General features: G+C 36.7%; 1 protein-coding gene across 7 annotated transcripts in view; it reads left to right on the forward strand.

Annotated features, from left to right (window-relative positions):
* fam168a (family with sequence similarity 168 member A) overlaps positions 1–13,799 on the forward strand; it is a 193,489-nt gene that overhangs the window by 79,398 nt on the left and 100,292 nt on the right. For 4 of the 7 annotated variants that reach the window (XM_028800345.2, XM_028800340.2, XM_028800342.2 and 1 more), the window contains exon 3: positions 10,742–10,854. The exons of the other annotated variants lie outside the window; for them this stretch is intronic. In XM_028800345.2, coding sequence (XP_028656178.2) covers positions 10,781–10,854 — 74 coding nt within the window. In that variant the 5' untranslated portion in view covers positions 10,742–10,780. The remainder of the gene's footprint in view (positions 1–10,741; positions 10,855–13,799) is intronic. 7 annotated transcript variants of the gene reach the window in all.

Raw genomic sequence — 13,799 nt, forward strand, 5'->3', positions numbered from 1 at the left:
GGAATGATCTGAACCTCGACTATCCAATGTAATGTGCCTTTCACTGTATGTGACTTGACGCAGGTGGGATCTCTGATAAAAGCAGATTCACTCAGCTGTGACATGCCACCAGCCTTTGCGTGTTAGTGTGCAAATTGCATATCATAATAATGAAAGTGAGCAGACAACATGGAAATTTTAAGATTTATTTGAAAGAAGACACCCTTAGGTATGTAAAAATACAATTATTGCTTTTGATTGACTTGTGGGTTTATTGCAAAATACACAAACAAGTTTGAAATATGGTGGTGTCTCTAACATGTCCCACTGTATTCACATGAATGTGAATTTCCCCTTGGGATTAATAAAGTATCTATCTATCTATCTATCTAATCTATCTAATCTATCTAATCTATCTAATCTATCTAAATTAGTTCTTACTTTCCTACTTGCAACCCACTGTCAGAAGCCACAGTGCTTGAGAGACTGCCTTAAAACATACCTTTTTTAAACTAATAAAACATGTACAGAAATATTTTCCATAATACACATGACATAAAAGAAAATTTTCTGTTATAATTACAAACTATGATTCTAATTAAATGTTCATGTTTATCATGAACATACAAGAATAATGCTTAACAAATGTAAATGTAAAATCAACACATTTGCCTTTTAAGCCAAAATGTCTATTGTTTGTTTATTTTCTCAATGAAATGTTAACTGCTGTACTATGCACAGGCTCACACAGACAAGGAATCTCCATTTTAATTAAAGGACAACATGAAAAGGTCTGAAATCGTACAATTTTAATTTTTGCCAAAGATGTGCCTCTGTTTCCTTACTCTTTCCTATTCCTTTCCATGTACAACATGATTTCTCAATTCCCTATTCTAAATTTATTACTCCATTTTCTTTAATAAAGCTAACATTCCTGTCTTCACTCTCCCCTAAAGTTTGATTATCCACTCCCTGTGTACAGGAAGATTGTCAACAAAATGGCACATGCTGTACACATGTCATTTTTGAGATAATTTACCAATAATCGATTAAGTCTTTTGGGGTAAAAATAGGTCAATCTTGTTCAGCAGTTGATCGATCTGACCATCACTATGGTCATAGTACTAGCTTCTGTCTGCTGTACTTTTTTCTGCTTTATGCTATAGGCCATGTGCTTACAGTGCCACATCGTATAAACAAAATCAACACTTCTCAAAATAGTATGGAAAATTTGAGTATGTCGTAATTAATTTATAGAGGTAATATCTAAATTGTTTCAAAATTGGAACACAGCATGAATTTAATTCACAAATAATGTAATGAGGTGATTTTGTTTTTCAGTGAAAAGGAAAGTGAAAGTTAATCCCATACTCACTGTGTACAATAGGATATAGAACTTAACACAGAGTTGTTAGTCCTGGGCATGTTAGTTAAAAAGTGAGTCTTCAATTTCAAAATCTCAGTGCCATTTGAACAAATCTCTCTCTCTCTCTCTCTCTCTCTCTCTCTCTCTCTCTCTCTCTCTCTCTCTCTCTCATGATAAATGTTTTTGCGAAGTTGTGAGACATTTAGATTACATGACACAAGTTATCTGAGACTTTTTTCATGGATGTTTTGATATTGTTTGCTGTGGATCTCCATTGAAGCCTATTGTAGCAGGGATTTTGTGAACTCTGTTTTTCCCAAGAAAACATGAGATTAAAAATTTTTCTTAGTTACCCCAACACAGGGTAATTCATAGATACTATATAATTTTTGGGTAGAACATTCCGTTAAAGGCTTTTTTACATTGTTTCTGAATGGGTAATAATTATTGACAACTGTAGTACAAGGCAACATATACAAAGAGGAAATCTAAGGCCGGCCAAGTTGGTGTGTTCCAGTACCTTCTACTTCATTCCATTTTCTCAAATTACAGATATCACAGAGCCAGTAGTACAGGTGGATGAGGGCCGAGCCAAGGATCAAATGGTGGAAGTTGAAAAAGGAAGACTGTACGGTTGAGTTCAGGGAGGAGGTATAGACAGGCAATGGGGGGCAGTGAAGAGTTACCAGATAGCTGGGCAACTACAGCAGAAGTAGTAAGGGAGACTGCTAGAAGGATGCTTGGTGTCACTTCTGGACAGAGGAAGGAGGACAAATAAACCTGGTGGTGGAATAGGAAAGTACAGCAAAGTATACAGAGGAAGAGGCTGGCAAAGAAGTGAGATAGAATGATGCAGAAAGCGGACAGGAGTACAAGTAGTTAAGGCATAAGGTGAAGAAAGACGTGGCGAAGGCTAAAGAAGAGGTGTATGATGAGTTGTAGGAGACCTTGGACACTAAGGAGGGAGAAATGGACCTGTACCGATTGGCAAGACAGGGGGACTGAGCTGGGAAAGATGTGCAGCAGATTAGGTTGATAAAGATGGAAACATACACGCAAGCGAGGAGTGTGTTGAGCAGATGAAAAGTGAATGAGAGAGAGAGAGCAGGTTGGATGATGTGGAGATAGTGAATCAGGAATTGTAATGAATTAGCAAAGAGGAATTAAGGACATCTATGAAGAGGATGAAGAATGGAAAGACTGTTGGTGCAGACATACTAATGGAAGCATGGAAGTGTTTAGGAGAGATGGCAGTGGAGTTTTTAACCAAATTGTTTAATGCAATCTTCAGTGGTGAGAGGATGCCTAAACAGTGGAGAGTAAGTGTACTGGTACCGATTTTTTTCTTTTTATTTATTTATTTTATTTATAAAGAAAAATGGGAATGTGCAGGGCTGTAGTAACTACTGTACAAAGGGATAAAATTGGATAGTAGGTGGGTCAAACTATTTTAATGTTGTTATCTAACAATACAGTTGCATCTATGTAAACTCCCAAGCAACATTACTGAGACAAATATTGTGAAAATTAAAATTTAAAAAATATTCAGTGCTAGGAAAGGCAATCCTAAATTGGTAGTGTATGTAGGCCTTTAACTTCCACAAAACCACAGTGGTGCAACTAGCTGCATGTTACTTTCCTGGACAGCAATCTAGGAGGATGAAATGAATGAATGAGCATGTGGAGTTTCTTGAAAAGGTAAAAGCTTGTACATAATTTTTATAATGACAACATATCACAGAAGAGATAAACAAACTAAAAAGTAAAGGAGAAAAAAAATCACATTTCATTATAACACGTCTTTATTTGAAAACTAGCAGTGTCAGATCAAGGGTAGTGTGAATGTGACTGAGAATAAAACTGAATTATACAATAATAGCAGCCCACCACTCAAAGCACTAAATGCAGAGAGGACCTGAGATTGAACCAACAACATCTCAATCATGAAGCAACAGTTCTTACTGCTGCACTGCCACATTTCCACTATGAAAGATGCAAACACACACATGCATGTAAATGTCTTTACTTCGTATTGATTGATATTTGGGCTTCAGTTTTCACACATTGACAGAAACATGTATATTGAACAGTTTCTTTTTCTTCGGTTTTTTATTCTTGACTAAAAGCACACTTGTTTTGTTATACCTTTTGTGAAAGTGTTTATTTGGACTTAAGTCTTCACATGTTACACACTTCACATTAATATTTTGTTATTAGTATAAAATATGAAAAAAAAATTCTGTTTGAATTATGTGTTCAACATTTCTTCCCTCGCATTTCCTGTCATCCTACATTTACACAGATTGATGTAGGCATGGAACAATATATTTCTATACAGTTCCAGACACCTCACTCCCAAGATAAACAGACTTCATCTCAGAGAATTTTGTGTCTGGCCTTAGCTGACTAACTAAGGGGGATGGGTGAGCAGGCTGTCTGACCGGCCGATTGACACATTTGCAAAACATAGGTGATATCTGTGCACAATTAACGCAGTGATGAGGAGGTGCAAGTAATTAAGGTGGCATGACATTACGAATATTTTCGCAGGGTTCATGGATTCTAGTGTTAATTAGCTTATTTCATTGGGCCTCCCTGGAACTGATATCACCAGCCCAATACACCACAGTGTAGAAAATCGCACTGGTCATTAGAGTTGTAGAAGATGTGATGGATGTCACTCCCCACTTAGAGCTCTTAATAGTGTGTGTTTTTTTGTTTTCTTCCTATCAGCAACCACCCAATACTAAGGTGTAATGCAAGCCAATTGGTTCTTGCTGTTAATAAAGTAAGCTATTTAAATCTAAAACCTGTTAGTCCTTTCTTTGTGCCCCAACACTTCATTTTATTGATTTTTAATTTTTCTTAATGCACAATCCAGATATTGTGTGAACCAGAACAGGTAAACCTTTTTCTCCCCCCCAAACCATTATGAAACAGAAATTGCATGATGGACACATACTGTAGGTGCAAATGGGATCAAGGCAACTTGTCATCTGTTGAGTTGCTTTTCTTCACTTCTCATTATTGTTTGCCTGTGGGTTAAGGAAACACTAAATGATTATGGGGGCTGAATTATAAAAAGAATCTCTCTCTATATAAAAGAAAATCCTGGAATGGAAAGCAAATGTAAGGCTACGATACGTGATCCTCTCGGAAGACAATTTTAAAGACCCGTGAGACCAAAAACACTTGCCACGGTGCGAGACACGCCCTACTTACAAGATAAGACCATGGACAGAAAAAAAAATGAGTAGTGTAAAGGCAGTCACGCAGCACACACAGCTCCATGGCTCCCAGTGCATATAAAGTGTATAAGGTCAATACGGTAGAAATGAAACGAACAGGATAGAAATGAAACGTCGACGACTAAACGAAAACGAAAGAAAAGCGTGGAGAAAAGAGACCCAAATGCGGTGGAGAGAAAAAAAAATGCTAAAAAGAAAAACAATAATCTAGGTGCAAATTTAAAAAATAAGGAAAGTGATAATCAGCCCAGAACAAGTGGAATTGAAAACAAAGCACGTCCAATAGGGCTCAGAATTGAAAGATTAGAACTTCATAAACAGGGGCAGCGTTATACGTCCTGCAAGAAAGCGATTTAACCACGCCCAGGCCGGAAATAAAGGACAATTATTTTTTTTTTATAACGTCACGCGAGATAAGTCAGTGAGACATCATTTAAAACAAGTCCACAGACCTCTAACTAAGCGGTTTTTGGATTGCTTTTGGCAGGCACGCACAATGTGCTCCCGGCTCTTAAAACAACGACATGCGACAAGCAGAACAGGCAGCTCGCCAGCAGGTTGAAGCCTTTTTTGTTTTAAGTGACTGATAGGTCCGATTGAGGGGTGCGGAGTACAGCACAGAAGACTGATAGCGGGGTACTGATTGATGCGGTAAGGGGGAGGCAAGACCTGGGGGAGCAGGGGTCGGAGAGGGTGCTAGACAGTTGTGTTTGGGCTTACGAAGTCGGCGATTGTTCAAGTAAAACGTTTGTGGCACTTTATTACGTCAGTCGCTACAGCATCAAAAAAAAAAAAAGATAGTAAAGATCTCATTAGCGCAAACAAAAGGTGATTAATCATCAGAGCCAGGTGTAATTGAAAAAAATAGCAGGACAAAGCAAGGTCGTCCCTTAACAGTTAAAGCAACGACAAGTTTAATTTCAAAGAATACACAATTCGGTCAGGTGTATATTTATGATGACGGAGAATTGATGCAAATTTTAACAGGCGACAAGTAAGGTGATGTATATATTCCACAAATAACATTAGACACCAAAGGAGATCGTGATATGCCATTCGTATTAAAATGTGTACAGTTTACCATGAGAATAGCTTTTGCTACAACAATTAACAAATCAAAGGGACAACCATTAGAAAACATTGGATTATTTATTAGAGAAACAGAAACAATATTAACTCACGGGCGATTTATACGTTGCGTTGTCACAATGTATTTCCAAAAACGGATTCAAAATTCAATGTGATCTTGAAGAAAAGGTAATTCCATATATTGTTTTTAATAAACCTTTTAAAGTAAAAAGTGCAACTAATGAAACTGAAACAATTCCAAAGAAAAAAAAGCTTTTAAAATTGTATATCCGATTAACCAAACACCGGCACGGTGGTGCAGTGGGTAGTGCTGCTGCCTCGCAGTTAGGAGACCTGGATTTGCTTCCCTGGTCCTCCCTGCGTGGAGTGTGCATGTTCTCCCCGTGTCTGCGTGGGTTTCCTCCGGGTGCTTCTTCCCACAGTCCAAAAACATGCAAGTTGGGTGGATTGACGATTCTAAATTGTCCCTAGAGTGTGCTTGGTGTGTGTGCGAGCCCTGCGATTGGCTTGCGCCCTGCCCAGGGTTTGTTTCCTGCCTTGTGCCCTGTGTTGGCTGGGATTAGCTCCAGTAGGCCGCAGTGACCCTATAGTTAGGATATAGCAGGTTGGATGATGGATGGATGGATGGATTAACACTAGAATTACCAGAGTCTAAGAAAAAACTCGTAGATCTGGCCCACCTTAAAACCGTACTCACCTCTCTTTTGTCTTCTAAATGTGCCGATTAACATGAGCAGCAAGCAGCCGGCTATTCCTTCACCCACCGCCGCAGAACTTTCACTAAGTTTTCCCAGTTCATGCCTTGTTTGATTATCTGGGAGTGACTGAAGTGCTGGAGTTTTAGAGTGGAAATAATAGATCGCTATTTGGAACACACACAGTTTATGTGTGTTCCATTTCTACAGTAATCTAGTAAACACATTTTCTATTTTTTTTAAACACTCTTTCTTTCAGGTGTGTAATAGGAACCACAGCATAGAGAGAAGCGTGTACATTATAACAGGTACACACGTTGTAAATGTAGGAAAGACTATCCTTGCGTGTGTGTGAACAGTTAACATTTGAATCTGATGATTGCATATAGCGCTGAACTTACTGCTCTGTACTATTCTATCCTCTGCATGTCCTGGAGTACAAAAGAAACAGCATACAGAAACATGTGGGGACTGGCAAGATCGGGGGAAAAAAAACACGCAGTCACTGATTACAAACTGCAAGATGTTATGCGAATGAATATGAATAATATGAATAATGTTGCATCCGTGCTACAAAGTTTTCTGAAATGTACTATACAGGTCATAAAACGAATAATTCCAAATATCATACATACCTATGTATGTGTTTTTTTGTTTTCTTGACATCATAAACCATAAGGTGTACACTAATTCAGCATGAGCAGGAACACTCAATAAAACTGAATAAAAAAAAATCAAGTGACGGTGAGATACGAAGAAGGCAGATTCGCCAGCTTTTATCCCTCCAGATGAGAGAATGTCCAGTTCCATTGTCTCAAAACACCACTCACATCTCCAGTTATTCCGTTTCAAATAAAAAATAACAGTCAGATCCCTGGGCAGGGGTGTGGGGGGGTTGGTTATTGGGGGGGGGGGGTTTGGAGGTAGTATGTATCGTGATTTAGAGAGAATAAAAGTAAAAAAAAATAACTTTTACAAGTCCTATAAATGCACACCGTGTGTTACAGATGCAAACCAAATGTATGTGTGTACTGTATAATATTAACAAAAGGAGCAGCTCACTACTGAAAATGGCAAATATAGGAGTGAATGGGGATCGAACCAGGGACTCTTGATTACAAATCAGCAAATCTTACCGCTACGCCACGGAAGCTGTTGTATTATCCTTGAACCTTTTGTGAAAGTGTTTACTTGATCTTTGAACTTCAGGCTTCATACATTGCATAGTTTATGCCTACGTTTTGTCATTTACTACTAAAGTATGAAAAACGTTTCTGATTTAAAAATGTGTTTACACAGATTACTGTAGAAACGGAACACACATGAAATGCGTGTGTTCCAAATAGCGATCTATTATTTCCACTCTAAAACTCCAGCACTTCAGTCACTCCCAGAAAATCAAACAAGGCATGAGCTGTGAAAACTTAGTGAACGTTCTGCGGCGGTGGGGGATGGAATAGCCGGCTGCTTGCTGCTCGTGTTAAACGGCACATTTAGAAGATAAAGGAGAGGTGAGAACGGTTTTAAGGTGGGCCGGATCTACGAGTTTTTTTCGTAGACTCTGGTAATTCTAGTGTTATCCAAACACAGGGGTTGGCGAGCGAAGCGAGCAGGGGGCGGAGCCCCCAGTATTAATTAAAATTAAGGTAAAAGGATTATGCTTTGCTATCAGCAATAGTTGCTTACTAATTAACAAAGTGTCTGGAATGACTCTGCAGCCATTGTGACCATCCTGAAGCTTGAAAGCCCAAGTCTAGACTGTCATAGTTGGTAGACAATCCCATTATAGTATCTGCTAGTGTTTTTAATGCATTTGTCTTAGTGATGTTTTAAGTGGGGCCTGTATGTAGATGGGATACCGCATACTATTTGACTTATTTGAAAATATGCGAGTTGGAAATCCACACAGTGCACAGGTACCATCAAAAAGAGTTGCATTTATATCATTACACCCCGTTGACATTTAAAGTGATTTCTACATTTCCAGAAATATTACACTGTTCCTTTGCAGGAATGATACTGTACTTTCTTATACAGACTGACACTTAATATGATTTAATATCTCTTTGGGTGCATAAAGCACAGAACATTTACAGTTAAGTATTCCAACACAGCTTTCTAAGTAGTAGTACCACATATGCATTTTGTCTGATTTGGAACCAGAAATACGAATTATGTAGGTTATTTTTTTCTTTTGAATAAAAACGTATCTATTACATGAACATATCTTGTCTGTTTGAATCCTGCATGTATGTTAGGTGTTTGGAGTTTGCAAGCAAGTTTGTTAAATGTTTTGGTAGCAATTGTGCTTATTTCTGCCATTTGTTTGTCCTGTTTGTTTAATGTGCATTGTGAAATTTGCAGTGTGATATGTTAACGATGTTTGTGCTCCAGTATTTGCTGCCAATACTAAAATAAAAAAATATGTGGGAGGCTCAACGTTCATTGCTGGACACATGAATAGTCAGGCCTGAAGGAGATCCTGTTGTGCAGAACATCAGTTTTCATTTTCTTATGAGGAAAAAAAACGTGAATATGTGCAAAATAAAGTAAAATAACTAATTAGCTTTAAGAAAAGTCAAAGGTGTTTTTTTGCTCAGATTAAAGCCCTGTACTTTGTCAGTTGATGACTGATGAAATCAACCTTACTTGCAAGATTAGCAGTAACAGTGAAGTAACTTTATGCAGTGAGGCAGGGTAGTAGCACTGGGACCCAGGATGACTGCTTGATTGTTGTTTTTCAAGGCTTTATTAATTATTAGCATGCTCACCTACTTGACATCAGAAATGAAATGTTAATGGTGATATCATTCCCACAACTCCATAAAGCTTAATTATGACCACTGACCTTTTGTGTAATATGTATGCATGATGTATTTCATTGATGATGTTTTTTATTTTAAATTATGTTTTAATGTCACATGTGGTTTGTCTAATTTATTTATTTTAACAAGACGCATCAAATTTTTGTCACTGAACTTAGGTATTTTTTTCTGCTGGTATTCTGCCCACCTGAATTATGATTTTGTGTGTCTGTTATGTCTTGGCTTGATGTATCGTCGGTTTAATTTTCTGCAAGTGTCACCAGCAGATTATACTGTAGTTTACTAATCTCTGTTGTTCATGATTATGAAAACTTTTAATGCTTATTCCAGTAGTACTTAAGAACTCCGTCTCTGAAATTAAGAGATGGAATATACATTGGCAGTGTTTCTAAATTTGATAGAGCCTTTTAAGAATTAAAGAGTTCTGTGACACATTTAATTCTGCAACACAAATCATATTTGAAAAATAATTTCTTCAGGGTCCATACCCCCTTATTCTTCCTGTACCTCCAATATATATTTCAAATGGAGGTGATATCTAAATTCCCTTCTGAACTGTTTATTTGGGAGGTGACTACAAATAAATAAAATACATAGTTTTGTAGCTTGCAATATGAAGAACAAGGGCTGTTTACCTTCATATGTGAATGTCAAACAAGTCCATCTGTATATTTTGAATATTTAAAATTAAGTTTCAAATCTTTTGATTCTACTTAATGCTGCTATCCTGAAGATTATTTTCCTTTTTTCCCTTTTTTAAGCTATTAGCTTTATCCATATTTGCACATTACTTCATGATACAAATTATTTACACTTTTCCTTCTGTTATTAATTGAGAAACAGGATACTTTATAAAGAGAAATAGCACTGCTTTAATTTTTAATGGGCTCCTCTGCAGAGCTCCATTTTTTGCTTGGTATCATTCTATGTACAAGCTAAAGGAGCATGCCAGCATTGTTTATATTCAGGCAAATTTTAAGTTCTCCTGTTATAAAATGACATAATTGAGGGGAAAGGGCTTAAGCAGTCATTTCAAATATTAAATACATTTTGCTTCTGTAAACCTAATGCCAAATGGCAGTTGACTTGTGACTGCCTGAAAGTTATAATGATTGAATTTGATTGGAGCTGAATACATTTCAATTTTAATTTCTGATCAGATAACTTTCTTTTGTAATATACTATTGCCAGCTAAGTTAATTATTGGACAGTTTATTGCAAATGTGAGCCTCATATTAATAGACATTTCATTAAATGGAAAAATCTTATGGTTTGAATTTTAGAGGTCACTTGAAAAAGCACTTTGCAGTCCTTTGTTAATGTGATTGGGATACCTTACTTAGAATAATAGTGTCATTTGTGGAAGCTCTATATTGTGTGCATTTCGGCTTCGGCTAGTTAATAAAATACTTTTTGTGTTGTATTCTTCTATTTCTAGTAAAAAAAATTAATAATCTCATTAGAAAGCTATATGTTTGTGTGTTTTGTGCATTTGTAAGGTGCATAGTTTTTATCATTACCTCTTCATATATTTTTCAGATTGTGTATCCATTTCCTCTGTTAGCTTTTTCCTGAGAAATGGCAATGTGGGCGGCCCCAACTGACACATTCAGTTACTTGTACCAACCTGAAAGCTGTCAAACCTTGAAGAGGTTAGTGTAGAATCACTTAAAAGCTTTACTTTCCAGAATTAGAGAGTGCTTGTCTCTTGTAGTTCCCCAAAAAGTTAACAAGATGTGAAGGATGATAATTTGGGACAGTAACACAGATATTTTGTTGTGCATTTGAAAGATGATGTACTGATGTTGCTGTAAATAGGGCACATCAGAATGTCATTTTTCATTTGGTTAAATTATTTTTGTTCCCTCCATTTGAAGCCTTTTTTCTCACCCTAAAATGTAATGCCTTTTTATTATATGGTCTGTTGCAGTTTTATCATATTTGTAGGAGACTGGCATTTAACATTTAAAATTTAGAAAAAGTTGGGCATTTTATTTTATAACATTTATACACATTACAAAGAGTGACTTTACTATTAATTTTTTCAGAGGGTCTTAACTTGTGTGGATTATGGAAATTCACCAAAGTGTTTTCACAGTGAATATGCTGTGTTGTCTCAGATCTTTGTTTGCCTAATATTTTTCTGTATATTTGCCATACAACCAGGTTAGATGAATATTTTCCCCCTCAGCACCCCATGATGCTTTGCAGCTGTAGCACCCAACTGCAGAACTTTTATACATACGTACTGTAAACGTATTCACACATCACTACTACAGTTGTATTTGCAGCCCGCATGCATTAACACTAGAATCCCTGAAGCCTATGAACAAAAACTCATAATGTCGGACCACCTTAAATTCCCTCACACCTCCTCATCAGCGTCTTTTTGTTTTGAAAATGTGTCGGTCAGCACCGGCAGCAGGCAGCCTGCTATCCCATCCCCCACCGACGCAGCTTTAGACATACACAAAGTTCTCCCAGCTCAAGTCTGTTTATTTGGGTGTGAGGTGCCTTGAATTGTATAGGGTAAATAATATAGCGTTAATTTGGAACACGTACATTTCATGTGTGTGTTCCGTGTCTACAATGATCTGTGTAAATGTAGGATGACTGGAAATGTGAGGCAAGAAATGTTGAACACATAACTAGAACAGAAACTTTGTTCTACTAATAATTGGCAAAATGCTGAAGTGAAGTGTATAATGTGTGAAAACTGAAGTCTAAATATCAAATAAACACTTTCACAAAAGACACAGAACAAAACAAGTGCTTTTTTTTTTTTTTTCAAGAATTTAACCAAAAGAAATTGGGATAGAGTACGACAAACACATATACTGTACGTCTGCTTAGCTGGTGCAGAGGTAAGAACTGCTGTCTCCAAGTCGAGAAGTTAAGGGTTTGCTAATTATTAGTAGAACATGAAAAGGTTTCTGTTCTAGTTATGTGTTCAACGTTTCTTGCGTCGCATTTCCTGTCATCCTACATTATCTGCCCACCATTATTAAAATATTGGACCACATACAAACTCACTCACTTCTTAAATTAATTTGTTAGCCACATTTTCTGAATGTAACTGTGTTGCTTTTCTACCAAGACGGAGCATCTTAGGTAAGTGAGAGAAAATTTTTTATCAACTCTTCATTTTTCAAGTTTGTTTGGCCTTCTTGCCAGCTCTGAATAGCCTCTTTTAAACCGATCTTTCCTTTCCTTTTGAGCTGTATTTCCCCTGTGACTTGTTTCTATTTTTTGCTACAAGCCATTTTAGTTGTTCAGCAGTAGTGCTTTTGAACTGTGTGAAATTCATCCTGTGCTGACAGCAGGTATTTTGACAGCAAAAAGTTTTTCATGGTGTATACAATCCAGGCATGCAGCACTTTCACAGCACATCACTTTTATTGAAGTTTAGTATGATTTCAAAACTGACATTATCATCTAAAGTAAGACGAAGATCATAAGCATTGATTGTAGTTCTGTTGTGAGCTTTCTGCCTGTATAATCACTTTTTTCATTTGCTGTTGCATTTTCAATTTTGTATTAAAGGCTCCATCAATCTTTTCTTAATGCAACACTTTGAAATAATAGATTCGTTTCTTATTTGTAGACATATTTACTATTTTTTTATATCATATCTTAGTCATTATGGTGCAGAATTTATATGTCCTGTTTTACTATGTGGAGTTTTTGTCTGTGATCCCTTGTTCAACCCATGTACTAAGATGTGCATGTTGATTGCCTAGTAACATCTGTTACCCTGAAATTGATTAAGCAGGTACCAAAATTAGTAGATGTGTGATCTATGAAAGCAGGCATATCCATAGAGTGCTTAACATTAACATCTTGTGAATTCTTTTCTTACTTTTTCACAAGAGAAATCAGATGATTAATCCACATGCTTTCATATATGATACTAATAGTTTATAAAGAACAATTGTGCTTTTCTGTGTTACTTTAGCATGGTAATTATAATTGTATATTAAATGAAAATACCCCTCTGAATACCCCTCTTAGATAATTGCAGAATTTTGGCTCAAACAGGATTGGTCTTATGAATTGAATACCAAGGCACTTCCGACACCTCAACTGCACATTCATTGGTCAAGAGTTCTGTCTTCAACTCAAAAAGCATGTTTGAACTGTTCTGATTTTTCTGGAAGTATTAATTTCAGCAAAAAATACTGTACATGCATTTTGAATATTATTAGCATATGGATAACTGACGTCGTTATGCAAAACAAGTAACTTGATTTTTTTTTTCCATGAACGTTTTAATGTTGTTTGCTGTTCAGTATTGACACCACACCGGTCCACAGTGAAGCCTGATGTATGTACTATAAACTTTATGATCTTGATTCTAGAAAAAAAAATCAGATTAAACAATTTCCTAGGCCATCACTACAAACAGCACGCTTCCATATTTTTTAATACTTCTGTATTTAATTTGCGCCGATGGTATTTTGTGACTTTGAGTATGTCCCTTACATTGAGCCATTGGTTGACTACTGTTATATGCAATGTGCAGCCCAGTGTCTAAGCCACTACATTCCATCATTCAAAACATTAATTCAACTGGCTGCTTGCCAACGAAAAAAAAAAA

Source organism: Erpetoichthys calabaricus, chromosome 4, assembly GCF_900747795.2.
Source record: "Erpetoichthys calabaricus chromosome 4, fErpCal1.3, whole genome shotgun sequence".
Lineage (NCBI taxonomy): Eukaryota > Metazoa > Chordata > Cladistia > Polypteriformes > Polypteridae > Erpetoichthys > Erpetoichthys calabaricus.